We start from the raw sequence: 27,993 nt of genomic DNA, 5'->3' as shown, positions 1-27,993 counted from the left end.
TCAAGAGTTGACAGTTTTCTTATAACCATTTTTAACTGTGAAGTTCTATAGGAATGGTTCTGCCCAATATAGTTTAAATTCATTAAATGTAATTCTTAGTCCTTAGTACTCATAGCATGTTTAGAATTCATTTTATGTTTAATTAACCACCTATTCTGATTGTAATGGTAAAGTCCAGGCAATTTTACAGATTTAAACACAGTTCAGCAAATGTTACTTAATCACCAAAAGGTCCCTGGGATCTGTGCTATGTATTAGGGATGTAGTAATGAGTACAACATAGTTCCTTCCTTTAAGGATTCTTTCCTTTTTTTTCCAGAAGAAACATGTCTAGTTTTCTGTTGTATAGTGGATGAATCCAACAGGAAATATATCAGTGTACTGTATTTCAATACCACGTGCTAGAATTGATATTATCCAGAGCACGAGCAGAGCTGGATGGATAAAAGGGACTTTGAAAGAGTAACACTTAACTTATGGCTTATGGGATTGCATATTTGAGCAGGATGAGAGGAGGAACGGGGTTTATTGGTTAAGAGTAAAGGCTGGGCTTCCCTGGTGGCGCAGTGGTTGAGGGTCCGTCTGCCGATGCAGGGGATGCGGGTTCCTGCCCCAGTCCGGGAAGATCCCACGTGCCGCGGAGTGGCTAGGCCGGTGAGCCATGGCCGCTGAGCCTGCGCGTCCGGAGCCTGTGCTCCGCAATGGGAGAGGCCACAGCAGTGAGAGGCCCGCGTACCGCCAAAAAAAAAAAAAAAAAAAGAGTAAAGGCTGTAGTCAAAGCATGAATTCTGGCTTTGCGATGATGTAGTTGTGTGACCTTCAGTAATTTTAATAAGACAAAAAATTATAGTACCTGCTTCGTGGAGCTATCTTCGGAATTAAATGAGTTTATATATGTAACGTGCTTAAACAGGATGAGACACGCAATCTAGTCTCCTTAAGAGTCAGAGCCACCATATCATCAACAGAATCATCCTCATTGTATACCAGTTGTAGTAGGGGAGGCTACAGCTAGATCACAGTTCAAGTTCATTTCTTATTCAGCTTGCAGTAGTTAGCAGGTGAGCAGATTAGGGGGACCACTCTTCTCATGCATTTATTCAGGGACCCAGGCAGATCTTTAGTCTCTGGCCTTCAAGGTCCACCCTAGTGAACATCACATCGTTCCTATCCAACGGAGAGAGGAAGAGAACATGACGAGCTGTGCGTGGAAGTGTGTGTGGCTTTGCCTGGAAGTGGTGAGTATCACCTCCACTCACACTCCACTGGCTAGAACTCACCCTTGTGGCCCCACCTGGTTGCATATGGTGTTGAGAAGTCAAGTGCCTGGCTGAGCAGCTGCTACCCAGCAACAACTGTCTGCTGTAGAAATTTGAAGGTATATGTTGTAAACAGCCGGCCATCTCCACCCCACGGATGAGACAGGATGAAGGCGTAAAACAAGAGTAAGGACCAAAGTAGGTGAGAAAAGATGTTATGCTTCTGTGGACCATCCACATGTGAGCATTGTGAGGTTTAGTGTGAGTCCAGAAGTAGAGAAAAATAAAGTAGGAGGCAAAAAGAGAGAAGAAAGTACATTTTTTGGCCACGTTTAGTGTGTCTGATATGTTATAGAGAAATCCAGCGTGAAATGTATCCTAAGTGACTAAACTCAGGAAAAAGGGACAGATTAGGTTGTAGATATCAGGTCATCAACCCCCAGATGTCAGGTAAAATCATGACAGTAAATATGATGCCCAAAGAAGAACAAAGGGTCACAGTTTGCTGCATTGGCATTAAAGACCTGGACTGGAAAAAGAACCAAGAGAGAGAAGAAGGTTAAGCTGTGATGGAGTAGTAGGAATATGGTGGCCAGGAGCTAAAGGGATTGAGGGTCACAGAAAGGAAGACATTTTTGGTATATCAGATGCAGAAGTAAAGTCCAGAATGGAAAGGGTCAACATTCTTTTAAAATGGTAGTTAGGAAATTACCAGAAAACGAAGCAAGGGTTCTTTTAATGGAGCATTAGGACCTGAAAAGAGATGAGGGATGGATGAGGACTTTTGAATCACTAACCCACTAAAAATGCTTCTTCAAGCGGAAAAGCATACTGGTCATTATCAAATACATCACTTCTGAATTTTGTTGTTGATTTTGCTTTATTTTCTTATTATTTCCTTTTCCTTCATTGTAAACCTTCTAAAAAGGTTTTTTGTCTAAACCTTTAAATTAATGATTTAGAAAACTAGATATTTACAATATATCCATATCTAAAAAAAGCTAAAGATAAAAATCTGAGTTGCATGTCTGAAAAGAGAGGTTGACATATATAATTTTCTTTCAGACAAGTATAGTATCAGTTTATAAAGTCACCATTTTGCTTAAAAAGCTGAAAAGTTGATCTTTAAGATATTTTCCACTTCATATACACCTTGCCTCTGTGTAGCACAAGTGGATTTGCATTTTTTTATATTTTCCTAAGCTCTTGCTATCCTCTAAGACATGGTCCAGTAACTCTGATAACACTTCGATAATTTTGGCACAAACTGAACTTTGCTGTCACTGAGCTCACGGAGGTTGCACATTCAGATGTGTTGCTCTCAGTTGTCTGATATGTGCAGTGACCTTCCTGAAACCTAGCAATCTTTCTAACATAAGACAGATTTAAACGCTCACCCTGAATATAAAATATGAAAGGTATTCATTGTTATTTTCTGGACATTTAAAAATCCTGGTCATGAGATATGTAGTCATCAGCAGTGTTGAGATTTCCTTTGATTTGCAAACTTGCCCCCATCCTATTTCGAGAACAAGAGAGCCGTCAGGTGAAATAGGCAGTTCATCTGTGAAGGAAGATTTCAGGTGTGTGATCTTTCCCAAAATATTTTTTTCTTGAGCCTATTTCGCCCCCCCCCCCCTTTTTTTTTTTACCCAAGTGTTATTCTTCAGATAACATTGAGTCTTCCGTATTTGCAACATGTGGCCAAACGTACTTGATAAGGAAACTGAAATGAATGGGGTTTTATAAAGGACCTGCTTCTTCTCAGTTGAGTGGTCTGGCCTCTTTTTCTAATTGGCTACATGACAAGCTGAGATGATATGCATTTTGAAAGGTCAGCGCTGAATAAATGTATTAAATATTTATTAACACACCAGTGCAAACTAGGGCTACATTTTGTTGTCCTCTGACAGCAAGCCATTAAATATCTTCCATTACAGCACTAAACAGCCTGTTTTACATATAAGTTTTCACTACCGGATTATAAATTCTTTGATGATAAGAACTATCCACCATGGTGTCTGACAACTGTTCAATATGTTTCTAGGATGAATAAGTAAAGATACTAAATGGATGATGTCACTAGATTTAAAGGTATAGTACTTTGTGTGAGAGAGTGATTACCATTGTTTTCATTTAGAGATTGATAGTAAATGAGTTACCTAAGGTTACAGAGCTTTCATGAGAATGGAGGTTCAGATCAATACATTGGCCACACATATTTTGACTTTCCACTAGCAATCAATGTTTACTGTCCAGTATTACCAGCTGTAACTAGAGGGAAACTTTTACTTAGAATGATAAAACTTTTGAGGCATACCTACAATAAAAGCTATCCAAAGATGATTTATTAACAAGTTAAAACAGATAAATGACAAGGAAAATGTATATATTAACAAACAAAAAGAAACTATGTTTATGAAAAAGTTCCCTCTTCTAGCCACTACAAATATATCTTTATGTTTCTGTTTCAATGAATGCACTCAAATGTTCATATATGTTTACTTTTATAGGAACACAAGGTAAAGAAAATGATATATGCCAATTTCAGAGGGTTTCTTTTTATAATAAGGAGCATGATTTGGAGAAAATTGTTTTATGGGACTTTCTTGAGATTATTTTTAGAATTCATGATATAAGGTTTTAACAGTTTTTAAATATTAAATTTATATTGAAAATTAGACTACAGAAAAATTAACAAAATCATATCATAGGATGTGCTTTCCACTCACTACAAACATATAAAAATATCTTTAAAAAGCACTTGTTAATACTCTAAACTGAAATTTGAAAAAGAAAAGAAAATATACCAGTTCCAGAACCAAAGAGGGGACTCAAACATAGACCATAGATGAAAGCTAACTTCCCAGGGGCTTAAAGGACTTGGGAACCTGGACATAGAAAATGGTATCTGGAGACTGGAAGTTTTAACCCTATATCAGAATAGGAGAGCTAGACATGTACCCTTGCATAAAGCCTGGTCCTTTCCAGAGAAAGCCCAGAGAAATTTGTTTTCTGTCCAGGAACTTGGAAAAAATTAAAGAAAAATAAATGAACAGAACAGGAGCTACCAGCATGAAACCAAAACCCTAAAACTTGTGCCATACCACACATAGGATAGTACATGCTGTGAGACTGAGAACTCAAAAATAACACATTAATATTAAAATTTCTAGAACCACTGAAACTTCAAGGATAATGCACGTAGCCAGTGTGAATTTATGCTGTTGGGAACACACGCTATTGGGATCATAATACAGAAAAAGGAAAGCATAAAATAAAATAGGCAGGATACTAAATAAAATAATTAAATTTCACTTCCAGAAATTATAACTGAAAATAAATATCAATGGAAAAGTTAAAGAAACAGATTAGAGGCACAGTTGAAGGATAAATCATCAAATAAGCGTGAGCTTACTCACCGAAATGCAACACAGCAAGGTAAAGAGAAAAAAAAATATGAACAGAAATTGAGACATTGAAGATAGAATAAGTGAATCTAACACTTCTAATAGCAACTGCATAGCCCAGGGAGATCAGCTCCGTGCTTTGTGACCACCTAGAGGGGTGGGATAGGGAGGGTGGGAGGGAGATGCAAGAGGGAGGAGATATGGGGATATATGTATACGTATAGCTGATTCACTTTGTCATAAAGCAGAAAGTAACACACCATTGTAAAGCAATTATACTCCAATAAAGATGTTAAAAAAAAAAAAAAGTTCCAGAAATAGAAAACAGAGACTTAGGGAAAGATAGTACTTGAAGAAATAAAATTGATCATTTTCTGTAATTGAAAAATGGCATGACTCCTCAAGTTATCATAGCATAGAAACAATGACACCCCAGTAGCAGGGGGCAACCTAGTACCCAAATTTTGGTTTCCGACAGCATTCTCCAATAAAAGGAACCAGGGGTGCTTGGAGAAATGGCTGATGGCTGATTCTAGGACTGGGCTGGGAAAAATACAAGGTAAGGCTGAAGCAACTACGGTGTTAGAACAGAAAGCAGTGTGCAAAAAAAAAAAAAGGCTGCATTGATGGTAGCATGTCAAAGGGACATAGAAGCCAACTGAAAGAGCTCCCCTTTGCCAATTTGAGCAATAAAAAAATAAAGTAGCATTGTATTATGACTCAAATTGTAAAATAAATATCCTTGAGTCCATATTGATATAAATTACTAAATAAATATATAAATGGGAGGGAAAAGACCAATCTCCCATATGTAAGAACACTAATTTATGTAGATTCTCTACCCTCAAGGAGGGAAGCATAGATCTCCTCTCCACTATGTGGTCTGCACACAGTGACTTCCTTCCAAAGAAATATTGTATTTAAAGGGATAGAAAAAAGAAAGTAACTTTAAAGTGGAGAAATATGACAAGAACTACATCAGCCAGGTAGACAAGGTCAACATGAACAGTGACAAGTTGTGTCATAGTACGTGCCCTGGTCATGATGTGATGAAATTAACACTTTACTTCTGTAGTCTTCCTCCCCTACACCCATAATCCTACCTAAATTATAAGGGGGAAAAATCAAATTCTAATAGAAATCCTACAAAATACTTGACCAGTACCGTCCAAATTGTAAAAGTTATCAAAAACAAGGAAAATCTGAGAAACTGTCACAGTGAGGAGAAGCCTAAGGAGACATGACATGGTCATGGTTATTCAGTCTCCTTCAGCCTAAGGAGCCTGAATAACACACTCTTCAGTGGGGAGGAGTCTGGCCATTGCCATCACGTCTTTTATGTCCTTCACGTGGTAATATTCTGCATGAGAAATAAAGGTGCCAAAAATGTGTGCACATGTGAAATTTACTGTCTGAAATCCCAGAGCATACTGAATATCATCCCTTGAAGGAGATGATAAAACGAGTGTGTGTCCACAAATATAACCTGTAGAATGATTATATCTAATTCTATGTAATGAATCCTGTGCACAAAGCTGTTTTAATCCAAATCCAAATTTATACGGGCAAGGATTTCTTTACTGTAAATTCTATTTCAAAGGAGAATAATGTGAGTTTTCAATGGACGTCACTTTAACTTTGGGGACGGTGTATTCAAATCCACAGTGGATTAGTCCTATATGTTCCTCGTGCTTTTAGTGGATTAAATATTCGATTCTTATGGCTACATTATTTTGCAGACATTTTCTTCTTCCTAGGATTTTTTCCATTTATCGTGTTTTAGTTTTAGGTCTTTTGGACTCTGTCAACCTTTATTTTCTAAGCTAAAATAAATATTTAGTCTGTTTCATGTGCCATATTCTGCCAGCAGGTCATCTTCAACTCGCTCTTATGAGCACCAGTGCTCTTTCCATTCTCATATCATTAACTATAGTATATGTGAGATTATCTTTCATTTCATATATTTGTTGACCAGGTTAATAGGTACTGCCTTTATCATTTTGGCTAAATGAAGAAATTGAAAATGACTAAACACATGCAAGACGTTCTCACTAAAATAATGTTCCTCTTCTATTTACCATGCTGTTTTTGCTAACAGCAGTCTGATTGACTATATTCTTGTCTTAAAGAAGATCTACTGTCCTTAGAATTGCAGTCTCTTTTTATTTTTAATCCGTGCAACCCATATACCATAGATACTCTGGTTTATACTCAGTTTATTATAATTCAAAGCATTGACCTGATTCCTCTTCATGTTTTTTCTATTCTATGTTGTTAAGGTAATAAGCCTCATTTAGAGATGGAGTCTATTTCAGTCATTTTTTTTAAACTAAAGAACCAATTATTTAGATTATAAGTCAAAACCCATATCCTCTGTGGAGTAATTTTATGACTCCACAGCCTATGGCACAGAAAAATAATCTCCAATGCATAGACTTGCATACTAAACAATGTCCACATAGTTCTCTGGGTTAACTGTAAATTCTCACTAGTGTTAATTAAAATTATGTGGCAAAGTTTCTAAATCACTCAAAGAACACGAGCTTTCATTCTTCACCTTACTGATACCCACGATCTAATAAATATTGGCTGTTCTTTTAGATGCCTTCTCTCAATCTTCGTATTGAGACTACATTTTACTGGTAAATTATTTCTGGAAATTATTGAGGTTTTAGCTATTGTATTATGGGGATGACTACGGAAAGACTCTGGAAATGCACTTTTGTGAAATCTGTAGAGTTTTACTATTTTCCTTCATGAAAATACTCCCTAACCTTGAGTAACCTACCCCCACTGCAGACACCCTATCCTGAACCCATACTAATCGATGTAACAAAGGAATTGCTGAGCTTTATTTAATTTGTTGAATTTGATAAAGATAGTTTCAGACCTTTAACGTACATCACTTTGAAGCTATAAAATATTATCATTAGGCTTCATGTCAGTTGAAATGATATGCCAACATGTGAATTGCTTTGAAAATTCTATGTCAATTTGCTTTTCTAAGCCCCCTTTAGATGAAACCATTATGCCTTCAGTTATTATAACCAGCATTTATAAAGCACAAATTGTATATTAGGTGCTGTGTTAGGCCCAAGGAAACACAGCAAAAACTCCTGTGTGAGCTTAGAGTCTGGGAGGACAGCCAGAAGTGTAAACAGCTCTTATACGAGGTGGTAAGCATTTAATATAGGAATAAAAGTGTCCTTAGGCAGCATGAAACAGGGAGTGTCCAACCAGAGGCTTGGATGGCAAAGAGAAAGGCAAGACAAGGGTAGAGAGAGAAGTTGTTTCCTTGAGTCCTAAGGTTGAACAGACCACAAGAGGGAATGAATGGTCAGCACAGGTAAAGGAAGCAGCATTTGTGAACACGTGGTAAAATGCAGACCAAGTGGCATATTTGTGAAGCCCTCAGTCCTAGGATATAGCTTCCTGCAGGTGCTTAAGAGAAGAGTTGCAGAAAATAAGCCTGGAAAACTAAGCTGGAGCCAAAAACCAAAATATTTTTAATGCCTTGATTGGGAGTTTGGGTTTATGTAATAGACGATGGTCAGCCCTTGACTGGTTAAAAGATATTTTGGAAGTACAATCTGTGTTACTTGCTGAACAGTTCCAGGTGGGACTGAGAGATGGGGAGCTGTCTACAAGTCTACCTTGGACAACAATTAAAATCTTTAACTTATCTAATAGTGTGGGAACTAAAAGGAGTATTGCAATTTGATGAAAGTATTACCAAATGATGTTTGTGTTTGTTATTTTGTTTTCCCCCCAGTGGGAGAGACTTCTGAGATTTGCCCAGAAGCCACTGATTTCTTGTGCCACAACAAGAAGTGTATTGCATCCCACCTGGTCTGTGACTATCAACCAGACTGCTCTGATAGGTCTGATGAAGCTCGCTGTGGTAAGTGTATTTGTCTGTTCTAATGCTGCCAGTTCAGCACAGATTTTCGCTTTGTTAGCAGAGTAACTTATTGGCATTGATGACTGAGAAGAAATGTTCTTCTCATGCACCAGAGTAGATTTAGAATAGACCATACATTTTTCCAACTTCTCTATGCAAATATTTAAATGGCAGCCCTTCCATCCTTTTTACCCCCAGACTAAAAACTGCAACAAATCTATAGCAAATCATGTTACAAAAATTTCCCATCACGTCATTATATAGAACTGTGTGCAGAGTCAGGGTTAAAATTGTCAGAAACGGAACTAGCAGAGCCTACATTTCTTCATCAGTTCTCATGACTGATTCCATTCCTTTTTCCCCACAAAATGACTGATTTTATAGATGAGGTGAAAAAAGAACACTTTGAATAAATACTAGTTTAATGATTAATTTTAATAATTACATTGCCCTGGAAAAAGAGGAATACAAGAACCACTTTGGTTTTTTTATTCAAACTTTAATTCAAATGATTTTTAAATTCATGTATAAAGCCAAGTGTGTGATTTTAAAATATGAACACATATTTAAATCCAAAGAATTTTTTTTTCATATATCTTATTGATGAGCATTCATATGGAATCTTGATACCATACAGGCTGCCTGTTGCCATTAATGTTTGCAGCGTAACAAACTACCCTAAAAGTTAGTGGCCTTAAACAAGTTTCATTTTGCTTGCAATTTTGTGGATCATTCATTCAGGAAGGAATCGGTTAGGCAGCTTGTCTCTGATCCACATGGCTCAAACTGGTACAGCTGGACCTGGAGGATCACTTCCAAGATGCCTTTATCCCCTACATGTTTGGCACATGTGTAGTCTTTGGTTTCTCTGTCTGGATCAACATGGAATCAACCTCCAGGGCAATCCCTGTGGCTTGGGCTATCACAGGTTAGTCAGACATCTTACATGGGATTGACTTTTACCATGTGTCGACTGTAAAAGAATGCACAACCTAAAAGTTAAGAAGTATGTTTTATTGGCAGACTTTCTGAGGACTTAAGCCCAGGAGGCAGCCTCTCAGATCCCTCTGAGGGGCTGCTCCCAAGAGGTAGAGGGGGAGACAGGATATACAGGAGTTTTGGGAGCCCAAACATCAAAAGATTACTGTTAATTAAAGAAAACCAGATAGCTCAAGTTAAGGAATTTAGTGCTTTTCTGTGTTTGGGAAGATGCAAGAGACTGTGTTCAGTGAAGTCATTCCTTTGCTATACACCTTAGCTATCTAGGGCCAGCATCCTGGTTCTTCCCATCCTAAATCCCCTCAGGGTGCACCTTTGCGAGGGGTGGGGGGTGGGGGGGGGCGGGGCGCTGCAGTGGGTGAGGGTTTGATGGCGGGCATCCTGTTGTTTCTAACCTGAGTTCCCTCGGGGCGCACCATGGGGGGGGGGGGGGAGGGGCGGACAGTGGCTGACGGCTACAATGTCCTTTGTTTACTGACGTGGCATGCAACATTCTTCATTCACAGAAAGTTCCAAGGGCAAACATTCCAAGAGTCTGAGGAAAAATAGCAAAGAGTTTGTATGACTTAGCCTCAGAAGTTCCAGAATGTCCCTCCTGGCTCTTCCTAATGGTTATTCAAATAACAAAGTCTAGCCTAGATTCAAATAGAGGAAGGGAATAGACTCCATTTCTCAGTGGGAAAATATCACACATGCACAGGGAAGGCTTACTACACAAGGCACGTTTAATGTGTTTATTTTTTAGCTCAGTGTTATTTTTATTCCTCGGGATTGTTTACTTCTGAAGTGTTCATTTCTCTTCTTGCATTCGCTATTTTTTTTAAATTGTCGGTAAAGTATACATAAAATACATAACATAGAATTTACTATTCTAACCTTTTTAAACTGTACAGCTCAGTGGCATTAAGTATATTGGCATCGTTGTGCAGCCAACACCACAGCTTCACACTTTTGCCAGCTTGCGTAAGTGTCATCGGAAAGGTTTTTCCCTTAGAGGGCGTCCAGAACCCATATCCAGAACTTTTTTTATCTTGAAAAATTGAAACTCTGTACCAATTAAACAATAACCCTCTATTCTCCCCACCCCCAGCCCCTGACAACCACCATTCTACCTTCTGTTTCTATGCATTTGACAACTCTAGGTGCCTCATGTAAGTGGAATCACAGTGTTTGTCTTTTTGTGACTAGCTTATTTTACTTAGCATGTTATCCTCAACATTCATCCCATCTTTTAATTTTAAGTCAAGCAAAGAAGAAAGTGAAAATGATTGGCACTTTTTTAAACTGTATTTTGAATACTACAGTATTGTAATCTTAATTTCACAAAATATTTCCTTTATAATATATATATTCTCAAATGAAATTTATAATACATTAAATAATACTTTCTAGTGTTATTTCTAGCTTCTTTTAAGTGCACCAAAAATATATATTTTTTTATATTGACTGTTAGGGATTGATTTCAATGGAGTTCTAAAACAATGCTCTGAAGCATTTTGAAACCACCATTTTCCCCACAAGACATAACAAATAGAGCATTTAATAATCACCAGCAAAACATTAAAAACTTGGCCAGATTTATGAAGGCTCTAAAGAAAAAATAATTTGAATATGATGGCATTGACATACATAATCCAGTGGGGTGAGAAGGACAGCTATCACATGCATATAGAAAACTTATTACAGACAGTAAATATCTTCCTCTCATGTAAAAATGTACATACATTGAAAAGTTTATATAAAAATTATTCTCTTGTGTTTATTCCTGTTCCTAGTAGGGCTAGGAACAACTTTCTAAACATTGGGTATATAAAAATGAACAAGGCTTCAGAAATTCATTTTCTACTGTGGAAAGAAAAAACCTAGAGGGAAAAATGCATTAAATATAATGTTCTTTGCTTTTTGAAAAGGTAGTTAGTAAATGAAAAGATTCCTGATTATTTTTTAAGTGTAACAAGTGCTATCAGGAATAAGGTTATCACAGCTTATGTGGGGAATACATATGAAGAAAAATATGTGTGTGTGTATGTACATCTGTATATGAAATATAAAAATAGACCTAAAAACATCAGAAAGAGTTACAGGTGTTTTGGTTTTTCAAATGTGAATGCTGCCCATGTTCTTTTTGCTTCACTCATTTTTCTTCTCAGAGTACCTTATATGATTCTTATTTTTTTCCCCACAGCTATTTAAGGTATTGATATAAAACAACAACAAAGGGCAGTTTTGAATTATCAGAAACTGAAGTCAGTTACATATCCATGTCTGTTAGTGTTACCCATGACTCCTGATGGACAACTGCAAGAAGTATTTGAATTTATTAAAATAAAAGCAATATGTTGACAAATGAAATAGTCACTTTTCTTAAAACTTCACTTCATAGATTTTGTTCACCCTCACAAGGGAACATTGCACAGCACACAGAGATATACAGGTGACTTACTGATGGCTGCAAATTGACCGTCCATCAATGTTTTATATGATGGTCTTTGGGAAATATTGGAGGCATCAGGGCTGGATTCCTGCAGGCAGAGAATCTATCGTGGATAATGGAATAAATTACAACATTTTCAAAGTCACCTTTGGAGAAATATAAGGAAACAATTGACCTTTGGGTTATTAAACTGAAGTCTTCATTTTGACTTTGACCATCATTTGTTGGGCAATTATTTAAATTTTCAGAGGCTCAATTTCCTTATCTATATAGTACATATAATAACATACGGAGTGCTTTGAGAATTAAATGAAATAATGTAAAGAATATATTTGTTCAGTCTTTCAGGATTAATGTTAGCTTCTTCCATGCCATTATTTTTATATTCTCTTGAAATTTGTCAGTCATTGTGAATGCCTTATTTACATGTCCTTTATACTTATCAGACAATAAATTCAGCTATTCCTCGTGACTAAATTCTTACCTTAGGTTATGAGCAAAGATAAAATCTTCTTTTGCATTGCTACCTCTTGTTGCAAAAATGCATGGTTGGTAACAAATAAGATCAATTCTTTTTAAAAGAAACAGTTAAGTTAGAAAATATGCTCTTTTTTTCATGGAGGAAATTATTACCTAAAACACGTAGTAAGCGTGCCTTGTATTCTAGGCTAGGGCTGCGCAGAATGGGATGGGTACTTTCTCTCCTGCATCTTACAGTGATAAACATCATTAGTCAGTCATGTCACTCTTCCCCACTGTAGCCAGATTCTCCAAAATCCTTCTCAGTGCAGCTTTCCAAAAAGGCATTTCACAGTGAGGAGAAACTGTTTAATGGTTCTATGTTATATATCATGGTATGGCAAAATAAGGTTGCTATGTGGATGTGAGAATTAAAAATAATTAATTATGGAGCCATCTCTTTAATATAACTGAGTTGATTAATATTTATACTGACCTACAACAATATGGCTGAATATTGTACCAGTGGAAAAGTGCCAGTCGTTTAAAACAATGTTAGTAATACTTTGAATCCGTTCAAGGGATCATAATAAAGATCACAATTTGGAAAATATTTTTTCTAAAGCAATAGCCATTTTGAAAATATTGATACATATTAATCATCAAGAAATATTAATATTACAAAGTCTTCATATCATCTACCATTCAGTAATTAGTATGGAATCACGGCTTATATAATGCAGTTCAATAATAATACCTGATCACATGGAAATGTTTACAGTAGTTCAATAGTAAACAACAATTAAGGTGGCAGTGCAAAATAAAGAAGTAATAAGTTGCCAAACGAATAGTAATAACTATGATTACTGTTATAAAACACACACACAGACCCTGAGAACTGACATGATCTGGAAAGAGAAAGATAGTACAGAAGTTGGACATTCAAGAAAGAGTATTATTTGCTAGATGGAATGGAGAAGGTACATTAATTAATACACTTGTAACAGAAATTCCAACCTTGACAGGTGTAGACATCATAACAGTCCCTGCTTGTTGCCTATCCATTTCTTTTTGTTCCTTAGAAACAGAACTGCAGTTTTATCCAGGGCAACATTATGACCAGCCACAGGTACCATCTCCTCCAAGCTTCTTCGTAGCCGCCCGTGAGCACTCGCCCACCAGTGAGATATATGTGGGAATTTGGGGAAGGTATCCCTTTCAAAAAGAATAAGCACCAGAATAGGAAAACGCTTTTTTCTTCTTTCCTCTTCCCACTCCTTTCAATGCCTTGAACATTTGAATTTTTCAACGCTGGAAGGTGCAGCATCATCTTGCAACCATGAACGAGCATGAGGATGGCAAGATGACAGAAAGGAAAGGTGGAAAATGTGTGCTTCGCAACTACACATTTGAACCACAGTCACAGTGCCAACCTTAAACTTCCTGACATATTGTTAATTGAGATAAATGAATAGTAGCTGTTTAAGCTACTATTATTTGGGTTTTCAGTTACTTGAAACTAAATGCATCTCTAAGTGATACAGACAATAAGGAAAACGTATTATCTCAAATAGCAAGAAGTCCAAAAGCAAGGGAGCTCTAGAGTTGGTTAATTTAGTAACTTTTGTCATCAAACGTATAGAACTATATGCCCTCCTTCATTCTTTATGTTCTGCCATCTTCAGATAATGGATTTTCTTATAAAGTCAGCTCCCCATAGAATCTCTTTAGTCCCAAGCATCGCATCTTTGCAATGATATCCTGAGAAAGGACAAATAGGTTTTCTTCCTTTTGATTTATTTTTAAGAATAAAGAAACCTTTTCGTAGGTGTCTTTTCCTTAGTAAGTCTCATCGTCTATAAAAGCATCCCAAGACTATCTTTTTTTTTTTTTTTTTAAAACATCTTTATTGGGGTATAATTGCTTTACAATGGTGTGTTAGTTTCTGCTTTATAACAAAGTGAATCAGCTATACATATACATATTTTCCCATATGTCTTCCCTCTTGCGTCTCCCTCCCTCCCACTCTCCCCATCCCTCCCAAGACTATCTTAAACCACTCAAGACAAGGGAAGTTTGAACATCGCATCATGATTGCTTAGATAAACCATGAGCTGCCTCTGGTGTTACAGGGGGCCGTTTCACTCTTCAAACAAGTATCTGAGTGAAAGAAGGTGAATTCCTAGATAAAACTGCAGTTCTGTCCTGAACAAGAGAGGGAAGGAAGGACTGACAAATGAGCATCGAATTGCTAGAGAACATGTGCAAAAAAAGAGAGAGAGAGAGAAGTAGTTCAACATAAAAGTTGAAAAAAGTCAGTTTTATTCAAAAGAAATTTTTCTGAAAGATTTCATTGAAGTAGAGGCAGTTTTGGAGACAAGACAGATTTCAGGCTAAAAAAGCATTGCATCAACAGAAAGGTTATTGTATTCAAGGCTAGAGGTTTTGAGGGCATTTTCAAATAATGTGAACACCTGAATATTTCGAGCAAGGAAAATAACATGAGAGCAGTCTTGAAGATTAATAATGTGGTTTGGGTGTATAAGGTTGATAGGATGAAGGCTACACTAAAGAAAGAGGCTCTTAACATAAACCAGGGGCTTGAACCAATGGAGCTGGAACAGGAACTCTGGAGCTGCAAAGAAAGGAATGAACTAAACAAGTTCTCGAAGGGAGAATCTATAGGTGTTGGTGATAGATTAGATATGGAAATAAAGAATGCAGGATCAAAGATAACTTCATAGTTCGAATCTTTAGAAAAAGAGAGAAGATTCATGCTATGAAATTAATCAATAATCTCAGAGAGAAGAACCCATTTGGAGGGATAAATGATGAGTTCATTTCAGGCTTGTTGGTTTTGAGATGAAATTTTGAGACAGAAATACTATAGAACCTGTGTGTGACATCATTCTAACAAACACACAATGGCTGTCTTGTTTGTAACATTGGAAGATTCCACATGTTTGCGGTTGTGTTAACTAAACACCTGGAGAACCACATTCCTCACTTTTATCCATATTATATAAGCATGGTATAAACCTATGTATAAGCATGGCATAAAAAGGATATACAGAGCCCATAAATAAGTATATAAAAACCAATGGAGCATACATAAGTCATGTAGAATGAATGAAAGAAATGTATATAATTAAAAACGATTCTAGTTTTTAGGGATAAGATACAATCATGCCAGAGAAGTAAAATGCTGAGATTTTATGAAAATACTCTTAGAGATCCAGAAAATTTTTCTATAAAAATATTAAAGCTTTGTTTTGCCAAATGTTTGGCATCCATTTTAACAGCAAGTTTTTCCTTGCTGACAAAGTTTCTATATATGCTAATAATAGTTTTATGTTAAGAAAAAGTTATGAACAAGAAACCATCCGGAGAAGAAACGTTAAAAATAATACAAACTTCATCTTTCTAAAAAACAAAAGTCAATGACAATCTCAGTTGATTCATACTGATTAAACCACCCAATAATTCATTCTGTCTCTATAACACAGTTTTTACAGTGAATGCTCGAAAATAATAACTGCTATGCAAAAAGAAAATTAAAGAAAAATGAAAGCAGTATCAGGGTATTATGAAGGCACTTTTCACAGATGACTAGGTAGTAGACAATCAGTTATCTAGTAATTTTTCTCATTGTGAACAACTTAGTTTTTTAATGAGTTATGAATCAATACTTTTAGAAGAGAACTTCTTTCATTATTTAGTGAGAAATAATTTAGTCACTGGCTCTGAAATGTTGTACGTGGGTGATGGGTGTGGAATGCTGAGAGGGTTTGCATCCTATATGGCTTACTACTTCTACCAAAGGCACCTTTTCTCTAGTTAAATGATTTTTCCTCTGTAATGGTCTATGCTGTTCAAACACCAGAGTGGACAGAGGGAAGGAGTTAAACATCCAGACAACTGGAGATACTGACTTATTTGACCTGAATAATCTATATTATCATAATGTTTTGTACATTGTTCATGTGTAGATACAGTTTTTTTATCTATCTAAAATGTTATTAGTCAATCCATGTAAATCCTTAATGGCTAAATGACAGTATTCATGCACTGCTTCTAGACCCTGTGATAAAAAAAGTTTCGGTGTACAACTGATATTTCCAATGAGTGCAAATACCCTGGTTCTTTAAATTTTTAAATAAACAGAGTATGCAAATACTAATTTTAAATCATCGCAAATGTAGTATAATATCAAGTGTGACATACATTTCTACAACATACCATTAATATTTTTGTTTCCTTAGGCCAGTATACAAACACAACAGGAAGCTGCAATTTTGAAATAACTTCAGGAAGCTGGACCACAGCTTGCGGTCTTACTCAAGACTCTCAAGATGACTTGGATTGGGCCATTGGCAGCAGAATTCCTACTGAAGCATTGAGTCCAGACCTTGATCACACACCAGGTAAATGCAGTAGAGATAGGCCACGTAGTTCACTGGGCTGGAAATTTGCTTTAACAAATTTGAGTGAATGTCAGAGCACCTTCCTTATGTCTTTGTGGGGGTAGAGCTCAGTAGCCTTTATGAAAAGAGAGTTAGTTCCTTCCATTTAACCCCTGAATTATTTAATAGACCTAGAACTGATATTGCCACAACAAGGAAATCAATGACTCTATTTAAGAGACTCACAGATTTTATTTACCCTACCCTAAAGGTGGCCTTAAAGTCCCCAACTGGGGCAGGGACAAGTAGGGAACATTCAGATTAACGCATGCAGTAGACAAAGGTATATAGTTGGCATGCTGCCACGATGATCGCTAGCCTGCCACCGATTTCATTCCAGACCCTCTGAAGTACAGGGGCAGAGATTTAAAAGGTAAGTGGTGATAAAAAGAATGAGCGTCAGCAAACTCTGAACAAGGTTTGCTTCCTGCCTGTGACATGAGATCAATGTAATCTTAAATGGTTTTCCAATTAATAGAGTCAGAGTAGAAGGCAGCTTGTGTTCTTGTTTACTTTTACCCTGAAATCTTGCCTGATACTCAACACTTTTCTTAGGAATCTAACTTTCTTACGAATTAAAAATAACTTTTTTCAGTGATAACTTTTCTTAGGGATAAAATATCATGATGTTCAATTACAGCATGGATGTTCATTCTTATTTTAAAGGTGTTTCCTAATTCAGCTTCAGATTGAATATTTCTATTCCTTTCGACCTGTCAAGTTGTATTTTTTCTGCCTTTCATCAAGTTTTTTTCCCTTAAAAAAAAAATGAGATTAGTATACACCACGTTATAGGTTAATGGAACAGGACAGAGAATCAAGACACTTAGGTAAGTAATTAGGAGGATTTAGTATATAATAAAGGCCAATTCAGTGGGAAGACGTTGTATTATTTAATATGATGCTGGCATAGCTGGTTGTCCACCTGGAAGGAAATGAAATTAAATTCCAGTTTTTCTTCTATATATTTCATATACAACATATATTCCTGATGGATTAAAGATGTAGATCTAACAAATTAAAATAATAAAACTCTTACCAAGAAAACATAGGGTAAACTATGTATAATTTAAAGGCAGTATCAAACTTCCAAAAGCCTGGATGTAAAATTATAGCTATGATCTAAATATTTCATAAACAAAATCAACAGGCATATAATAGATTTGAAGTTTTTTTCTTTACATATTACAGGTAGACTATATATACAGATAACTCTCACAAACTTATTAGAAATGGCAATTTTAACAACCAGGAAAGATTTGCCTAGCCAGTTCACAGATGATCAAATTCAAATAATCAACAAATATATTAAATGATGCTCAAGTTCACAACTCATCAGAAAAATGCACATTAAAATAATCAGATGGGAAGAGATTTTCAAAAGCCACTTACAGATGATTGAGAGATGGAGTGGGGGGAACAGAAGGATACTCATTAATGGTTATGGGAAATTTTCTGTTTTGGAAAGCATTCTGGCCACATAGAGATACAAGGACCAAGACATAAGTACATGTGTGTAAGGATATTTACGTCAGCATTGTTTGCAGTTGAAAGAAATGAGAAATAAAATGAACATGCATCATTCATACAATCATTTATTCATTCCTTTCTTCTTTTATTTATTCATTTATTAAGTGTCAGGCACTGTTCTAGGTCCTGGGGTTACATTAGTGAATAAAACAGACAAAATTCACTGCCACGGTGGAGTTCACATTCTAGACGGAGGGAAACAATAATAAATAAACATAATAAGTAAATAAGTTATATGGCCTGTTAGAAGTAGAGGAAAGAAAGAATAGAGGAAGTAGGATCCGGAAGGCCAGGGGATGGGTTGGGGGAGGATGGCAATTTAAATAAGCTGGTCAGAATAGGCTGCACTGAGAAAATGCCATTGGAAAAATGACTTGACGGAAGTGAGAGAGTGATACAGGTAGGTACCTAAGGAAAGAGTGTTCCAGCCCCGGGCACAGCCAGTGCCAAACACCCTGAGATCAGAGTGTGCCTGGTGGGTGACTCAGCCTGGACACTAGTGATGTTCTGGGTAATCTAATTAATTGTTGTGCGGCTGCCCTGTGCGCTGTGTGATGCTTGGCAGTACCCGTGGCCTCTACCCACTTGATACCAGCATCACTCCTCTCCCGGGTGCTGACAACTCAAAATGTCTTCAGAAATTGACAACTATCCCCAAGGGGCCAAAATTAAGAACCTAGAGGAACAGCCAACATAACTGGTTACATCCACAACACACAATATCACGCAGTCACTAAAAAGAGAGTTTAGTGCCATGCAGCTGATTTGCAGGGATTTCCAAAAGATATTCTTAAAGGAGTCAAGCAACGTGCAAAATGATTATATGGTGTGATCTAATATGTCTAAAACAAACAATGACTGCCCCCCCATCTGTGCATATGTATAACTCCATACCTAGATATTTCCAGAATAACTACGTGAACGTGGAAAAGAGGATGAAAAAGGATACATACTCGTTTATTAACATGAATTACCTGGATGGGTGATAAGGTTGGGGTAGAGGAGAGGAGGAATAAATGCAAAAAGAAAAAGAAAATAATTGAAACCAGGAATCACACCTCAAAAGAAACTCTAACGTACATGATGGTAGCACATTTGTGTGTGTGGAAAATGTGGTGGATATTTTCAAGTTTTACTCCTTAAAAAGCCTGAACTATTGTATTTCACTCTTTTAATATTTATTTTTTTCTTCAGTATTTCTTTTCATCAATTTTACATTACTGAGTAATATATCTTTTTCTAAAATTTTAAAAATATAAATAACCAGAAAAAAGAAAACCCCAGTTGTTCCAGTAGAGTAATATAACCACCTTTAAGCTTCGTATTTGTGTATCCTGTCATTCTTCCTTAATGCACATATTGGCCAATAAAAAGAAAGTTTCTACTTGATTTAGTAATTTAAAAAACATAGTGCGAACAAGTTTATGTTATGAAATATGTTTAGCAACATAGTTTTTATTATATCATAGTATTCTACTTGTTGGATATACCATAATTTATAAAATTAATGGTAAATTCTTAAATTATTTCCTAATATTAAACATCACAGTAATCAATATACATTTAGATGGAACTTTTTTTACTTTTCTGATAGTTCCTGAGGATAAATATTAGTTTCTGTTCCTTGAGAAACTGTAAGAAATAAACCAATATTTATTTCCTACTAAGATCCAGACAGTAACATCTAGATAACAAATACTGGCGGGTTCTTTTGATAACATCTGCAGCAATCTTTGCAATCTTTCCTTCTCCTAAGACAATATTTGAAAATTACCGAGCATGTCTGCTTGTATAATACTACTAATGGGACAAAAAGTATTGTAGGCTCAGTTTAAGAAAAAGTAGAAGTATAATCGATGGACATGAGAAAGTTTCCACACATTGTCCCAAAAGACAAGCATAAGTAATCTATGGATACCTTTTAATGCAACAATTAAGGACTATTAATAGTTGTGATTATTTTCTTTTTTTGAACTTTTATAGCTTGTGTGAGTTCATTAAAGACCACATGAAAAGTTTTCCATCTGGTTATTTATGCAATATGGTATACAAGTAATGTCATCCACAGATAAGGAAAACTAATCATTCTGACAGAATCCTTTATTATCCTCCCTGTTAATCACTACACAAGACAGTATATTTTTGCAGAGTGCTCTTTTCAAAGCACTCTGATTATATCATCCTGGCTACACCACTACGGCTCACTAAACTTGTTTAGACATCACTGAGACAATGGGCCGCTGAATAGATTATAAGGACATTAATTAACGTTGACCTTCTGGGAAAAACAAAATTCTTTATGAGAAGGCCAGCAGATTCAAAGAGCCTACAGTCTGTTTCTAAGCATCACAACATCGCTGTTAATTAAAGCTGCATTTATGTATCTTTTCACTTATTGTTACCAAGATGAAGCATTAGATACATAAGGAGGGCATTTTCAGTGCCCATCGCAGGCCTGTTTATGAGTCTTTTTGGAGCCATTGCCAAAGTTGTAGAGAGAAACTTCAAGCATTAATCCACTCTCCAGTCTACACAAGAATAAATAGTGTTTGGGATTAGTATATACGGGATTTAATGGCAAGAATGACATTTGCGTGACATGAATTAACAGAGGTAAAATTCAAAAGGCTGCTGTCTCTTTTTTATTCCCTTCCCTCGTAACTTTATTTTCTTTTTAATGTTATAATAAGTTAACCATCTCCAGAATTAGATTGTAAACTCCGGTAGGGCAGAAGTCACATCTTTTGCTATTTTTATATTCTCTCCAGCATTTAAACTTGAGTAGCACTTGACGAATACTTGTGTAGGCCTCATGTGACCTGGATCTATCTCCTTCTGTATTTATTGCAAATATTTTGGATTAATTAAGGCAACGTATATTTCCTGAGTGCCTACTAAACACCACACACAATAAGTAAATGTTTGGAAGGTAACTGGAATGGAATATGTTGCCTGATATAACCCACATGCTTACTGTTGTGCAATTCTGTGTTCACAGCCCAAGGTCAAAAAGTACCCGCAAACAATCTTAGTGACACTAATGCTCTAATGTGTATGACAGCAGTTTAAAGTATTAAGTGTTCAACAGACAGAACTTACTTGGTACTTGGTTGACAGAGCCCTGCAGGCTAACGGGTGATAACTGTACTTCCTATCGGGCAGACAGGACAGATGTTATTATTCCTACATTAGAGATGAGGAACCAGAGAAGTTGAAGGTCTTCTCTGAGCCTCTATACTGAGTGACCAAGCCAGAAATGAACCCCTGGTGTTTGGAGCCTCATCCAAGCCCGTTCCCAGAACATCACTATCTTCCTTCGTCCTTATACAGCTCTGTCTGAATCTCCTTAACATCCATATTTGGGGCCACTTAACCTCTATTCCTTCTAGATTTATATCAGCAACTCACCCTGGTCTCTGATAGAGTAGGGAGGGTGGAGGCTTGGTCAGGGATATGGTGTGTTATACACAAAAGCCAGCCCTCGATCACATGTTTATCAGACCACTCACTTTGATCATGTCCACACACACTCATGCACACATACATACACATGCAGAAGGAGATAATAACTGTACTGTAACACATTTTTAAAAATTCCAATCCTTGGACCAGAAATGTTTGAGGTATTCCAGAAGGGAATAAAAAAAAGCTGATGGGATCAGCATGAATGGAGTAAAGACAGCAGAAATCCCATCCTAGGGAAACATGGCTACACAAATATTCTAAGATTAAAATCAAAAGCACTGTCCTGGACGGAATTGTGTCCCCCCCCCCGAAATTCAGATGTTGAGGCCCTAACCCCCAATGTGACTGCATTTGGAGAAAGGGCCTTTAAAGAGGTTTTAAGGTCAAGTGAGGTCATAAATTTGGGGGCTTCATCCAGTAGAACTTGTGCCCTTATAAAAAGAGGAAGAGACACCAGGAGGCACCTACACAGCAGAAAGGCCCTGTGAGAACCCACAGTCAAGGTGGCCGTTTGCAAGCAAGGAGAGAGGCCTCAGGAGAAACCAACCCTGCCAGCACCTTGATTTTGGACTTTGAGCCTCTAGAACAGTGAGAAAATAACTCTCTATTGTTTAAGCACCCAGTCTGTGGTATTTTGTCATGTCAGCCCGAGCTAATACAAATACCGAGAAATGTTATGAAGAATTGTTGAGAGTAACTGACTGAGGAACAGCGCTCAGAACACCTGGCTGAGCTGGGAACCTGGCCCCACCCTTCGTGTTTCCCTGCCAGGACCAGGGTTTCAAACACAACTGCTCACAGAAGTAGCTTTTTCTCCCAGGATAAAATCAGACTACTGTCATCTAAAGAAAACTGGGCATCTGCCTGCCTGGGAAAGGATTATCGTGAGATAATTAGATCCTGAAAAAAGAGACAGGGTCATACATGGGGCTGCACAGGATCAACACTATAGGTTTGCAGGAGGAAGTAAAGAAAGATAACTCTGTCCAAGAATAAAAAATTGGAGCATTGCATTTTGCATGCCTGCCGACCCCTTGGTCTCACAACCAAGGACAGTGGTTCTCAATCTTGGCTGAATATTAGAATCAGCTGGAGAGTTTAAACAAAGTACTAATATCTGGATCCCCCCACGAAGATTCTGACTTAATTGGTCAATGTTGTGGCCTGGGCAGCAAGATTTTTAAGAACTCCCCATAAGTTTCTAATGTGTATCCAAGGTTGAGAACTACTGCCCCATAGGGACGTCTATGTGGCTACATGCCCAACCCACCTGTCCAGCACCTTCTCTTCATTCTTCCAATCAAAGGAGAGCTCGGTGGGGAAACAGTTCTGTATAACAGCAGCGGAAATTCTTTCCTGTTACCTATATACTAAGCAACAAAGGCCTTCATTCAAAAGTTGAAATGAAATGATGCTATTTGCAGCAACATGGATGGACCTAGACATTGTCATACTGAGTGAAGTAAGTCAGGCAGAGAAAGACAAATATCATATGATATCACTTATATGTGGAATCTAAAAAAAGGCTACAAATGAATTTATCTACAAAACAGAAATAGAGTTACAGGGGTAGAAAATAAACTTACGGTTACCGGCGGTAAGGGGTGGGGATAAATTAGAAGATTGGGATTGACACATACACACTACTATATATTAAATTGATAACTAATAAAGACCTACCGTATAGCACAAGGAACTCTACTCAATACTCTGTAATGGCCTATATGGGAAAAGAATCTAAAAAAGAATGGATATATGTATATGTATTAACAGATTCACTTTGCTGTATACCTGAAACTACCTCAACATTGTAAATCAGCTATACTCCAATAAAAATTTAAGAAAAAAACAAAAAAAACGTTGAAATGGATAACCAAGAATTACCAGGCATTTAAAGAAAACCAATGTCATGAAAGAGAAAGATAAGGACGTGAAAAGAGAACAGTTATCCCTGGAGGAAATAGATAACTCGGTGTAGTAGACGTTTGTCATATGTTCTCATCGCTCTTTAGAAAGCTACTGCTCTGTTCGTTTACTGTTGAGCCTTTAGAGTCCTGTATCACCCAACTTGTCATGTGCTTAGGATGAAAACTGCCAATCTGATGCCCATATGGAAGGCTTTGATTTGAAAACAAACAGCAATTACCCTCTTCCATTTATTGCAGCATGCTATAGGAGTATAATCATTTCTATGTGCGACATTATATAAAAAGTTGGGAATACATATATATTCCCATGTATACATATATGTTCCAATAAATATACTTATATCTGTATTAACATATAAAATATGTTTCCTACTGACTAAATATTTAATTATAGTAAGGGAGTATAGTTCATCTTTAAATGTGATATAATAGTTATGAAAAAAGAGTTCTAATCTTGTAGAAATATATACTGAAGTATATAAAGATGATATAATTTGATATTTAGGGTTACTTTCAAGTAATCTAGTGGTATTGAGGATGTGGGTGGTAATATAGAGGAAACAAGACTGATCATGGATTGAAATTGTTGAAGCTAGGTTTTGGGTAGATGGGATTTCATTAGACTCCTTTTTATACTTCAGTATAAATTTGCAATTTCCCAAAATAGAGATGTTTTTAAAAATAGTTCCCCAAAAATATGAATGCAACTTAAGTGAAAAAGCCCTGGCAATATGACATCTAGCATGAAATAAGAACTGGATATTCAGAAAACACTAAGGGATTTGTACACAAGGTAGAAATGAAGACATGAAAACAATAATAAAAATAATCTCTTCACTAGATTTTCAAATGATACTCAGAGAATCAAAGTATATGATTTGTAAATATCTACTTCTTTTATTTTATCTGATCCTTAAACAATACACTGGAATTTATTATGATACCGGTTCACAGCAAATTTCTGCTTAAAATGGAAAATTTTTGGATACTTCAAGGGAAGTTAATTACTAACATACAACTACTCTACACACTACTACTCTTCATCGTCATCATCATCACATTAAAGTCTGAGAAGAGTGTTAAAGGAAAACAGCTCGGATTTGTGTGCTTCAGCCACCCCTTTAAAAACGCATGTGACTAAATGGAAGAGTTTCTACAGGTGCGTGATGCACAAATAAAATGAATTACGTTGGCATGGTGAAAAAATGTTTTTTCGGTCATTCATTCATTCAACAAACAGTCGTTGAGCCCATTTTTTGCTAGCTGCTGTTCCAGTTATTTGGAATATATATTGAATAAATCAAAAAAGGATCTCTGCTGTCATGTGGCTGACACTGTAGCAGAGGGGAATAGAAAATCAATATCAAGCATTATAAATAAAAAGCTTGTATAGTTTCTGGGAAGTTAATTACTATGAGGAAAATAAGGAAAAGTGGAGCCTTCAAAGAAGGATCAACCAGCAACCAGGAACCAGTGGAGAGTAGCCTAGGAGTTACAAGGGTGGGAAGGTGCTATAAGTTAAAGACATTTTTCTGTGTAGCCACTAGAATGAGGGTGCCTGCATTGCTGTTTCCTAAAGGGCTGTGGATGGATGTTGAATAGTTGTTGTTCTTATCTTCACAAAAATCCAAACAAAAGGATTTTTTTTTTCAAAAAAAATAAGGAGAAAATTCAGAGGGATTTAGAAAAAGAGAACTAACATATATTAAATGTTTCCTAAGAGTCAGAAACGGTAAAAGATTTGCATCTGTTATCTTATTTAATCCTTTTAATACATTGTGATGTAGAGGATACTGAATTCTTAGAAAGGTTAAAAAACTTGACCAAGCCACAAGGGTAAGCGGGCAGGGGGATTGGAATATTGAACTCTCTGACTAAAAGGCTTTCTTTTATAGCCTACACTGTCTGATATGATAGCCACCAGTGACATGGAACTGTTGAATCCTTGAAATGTGGCTGGTTCAAATTGAGATGTGCTTTAAGTGTAAAATACACACTGCATTTCGAAGATGGAGTACAAAAGAAAATAGAATTTTAAAAATATCTCATTAATAATTGGTGCACTGATTATATGTTGAAATGATAGCATTTGGGGAACATGGGGTTAAATAAAATGTATTACTAAGGATTAACCTATTTCCTTTTACTTTTTTAAATGTGTTGCTAAAAATTCTAAACCACATGTGACTCACTGTTCCTGTTGGACAGTTCTGTTCTATATTACATTGCATACATAGAGAAGGCTTTCTTGTCTCTCAAGTGAAAAAAAACCCACTTGAATTGACTGAAGAGATACTGAAAAGTATCCATATCTGTATATCTTCGAAGATGGGCAATCTCTTGCTTATGAATTCACACACTTGCCACTAGAAACTGCAAAAATTATCTATATTTAACTTCAAGTCTACTTTAAGCAAAAGGTACTTTGAAAAAAAAAGAACATATAAAAAGTAAAGTGGGGTGATTATCTTCATAATATTATATTGTGTATATTACATCCTAATAATTAAACCTTATCATGCAGTTTTTCTTGTGGCATCAGTAGTCTCTATGTTAAAAATACTGCTTTCTGTATTTCTGTATTATTGCCCAAATATGGTGGCTCCTTGTTCCATAACTTTCAAAGAGAAAAAACAATGTCTTTCTTTATTTCCATATTTTCTTTCATTTGTCTTCTATATGTTTTTTTTTCCTAATATGTAGTTAAGGTTCAAAGTCGATAGTCTATTGTTTTTATGAAATTACAGAGCTGGGAAATACCAGTTAGACAAGAGTTATGATTGTGTGATAACATCCCTATGATGACAGGTCTTGTCTACATAACTCACTATACAAAACGATCCCAGATCTGTATGTATACGTTGTGTATTAATTCTTACAGGACCTACATTTTCAAGTAATCACCTTAAATTTTTTTCTTAAGTACTATATAATGCAATAATTTTTGTTGGTAGAATGATGCTTTCCTTATGCTATTTAGTTGTTTCACAACTAGACAGCCAGAATTGAGTTGAAAATAGTGGCAATCACTGCATCATGAATCTCAAACACCACCACCACTACAGCCATCACCACAACTATGACCATCAGCCTGGCCAGCGCGGCCACCTGGGCCTTTACTGGTCATATAAATTGATTTCCTTTGGATGCTCTGCTTTAACAATGAATTAGACAGCATTATCCCCATAATTGGATCTGGTATCATGTGGGATCTCTGAATTTATCTCAGATTCTTTTGAAAGCTTTCTCTGTTCTACTTAATTTTAGAGCTGTTTCTTTGACTCGGCCTAGACAGGTCCCTTTATGTTTAGCATAACTACAAAATACGTAGTTATTCTAACTTTCTTTCATTGTCAATATTTTTTCTTTATGCTCAAGTTATGCATTATAGAATGTATGTAAATTATGAATATTAGTATTTTTTCTCATTTCCTGCTATTTGTACCTCCTTTTTCTTTCCCCTTTACTTTTCTCCTGTGTTGCCCCCAAAACATATAAGCAGTAGGTAAAAGGGGACATAGAATATTAGGATAAAATGAGTAATAATAAATAGCATAACATATTTTTCTGACTTTATTATAACTTTTGGTAACCTGTAATATCATCTTGTAAAAGTAGTTTGGCTCTGATATTTTCTAAAAATGTATTAGTTCAGTAATTATATACTTTAGAATGAAAGAGTACTAAAGAGTCTACTTTCATAAAGTACAGATGAAGAGAGGTTTTTTATTGTTATCATTTATTTCTTTTTACTACTAAAAATTGATAATTGTTAAATGTAACTAAACAGAACAAGTCTTGTCAAAAATTGTGTCTATGTAGCTGGTATTCACTGAGTGCCGATCACCAGGTCCCTGGCTTTCTTCTGGCTTTCTTGTTTAATCCTCACAATACCTTGAAGTTTTACAGCAGAGGAAATGGGTGCACAGAGAGAATAAATAACTTGCCCCCAGCCACACAGAAGACACTTGTGGAATCCAGCACTGGGACCCATGTCTCTCTAAAGCAAAAGCCTACATTTGTAACCCTTAGTCTCTAAGGCTTAACATGACATTCTCAAAACTTACTGAAATGTGAAATGTGATGATCAGATAAGTGAAGAATACTCAGTAGTTTCTCTTCTAAAACACAAAAATGTTGGAAGA

At 36.3% G+C, this 27,993-nt stretch overlaps 1 protein-coding gene across 1 annotated transcript in view; it reads left to right on the top strand.

Moving 5' to 3' along the window:
- The window catches only part of MALRD1 (MAM and LDL receptor class A domain containing 1), a 592,374-nt gene that overhangs the window by 401,859 nt on the left and 162,522 nt on the right, over positions 1–27,993 (top strand). Inside the window, 2 exon segments of the mRNA XM_032621667.1 lie at positions 8,442–8,570; positions 16,725–16,886. Coding sequence (XP_032477558.1) covers positions 8,442–8,570; positions 16,725–16,886 — 291 coding nt within the window.

This window comes from Phocoena sinus, chromosome 2 (genome assembly GCF_008692025.1).
Source record: "Phocoena sinus isolate mPhoSin1 chromosome 2, mPhoSin1.pri, whole genome shotgun sequence".
NCBI lineage: Eukaryota > Metazoa > Chordata > Mammalia > Artiodactyla > Phocoenidae > Phocoena > Phocoena sinus.
Note: the sequence above shows the minus strand (reverse complement) of the source record. Positions and strands in the feature narration are given on the sequence as shown.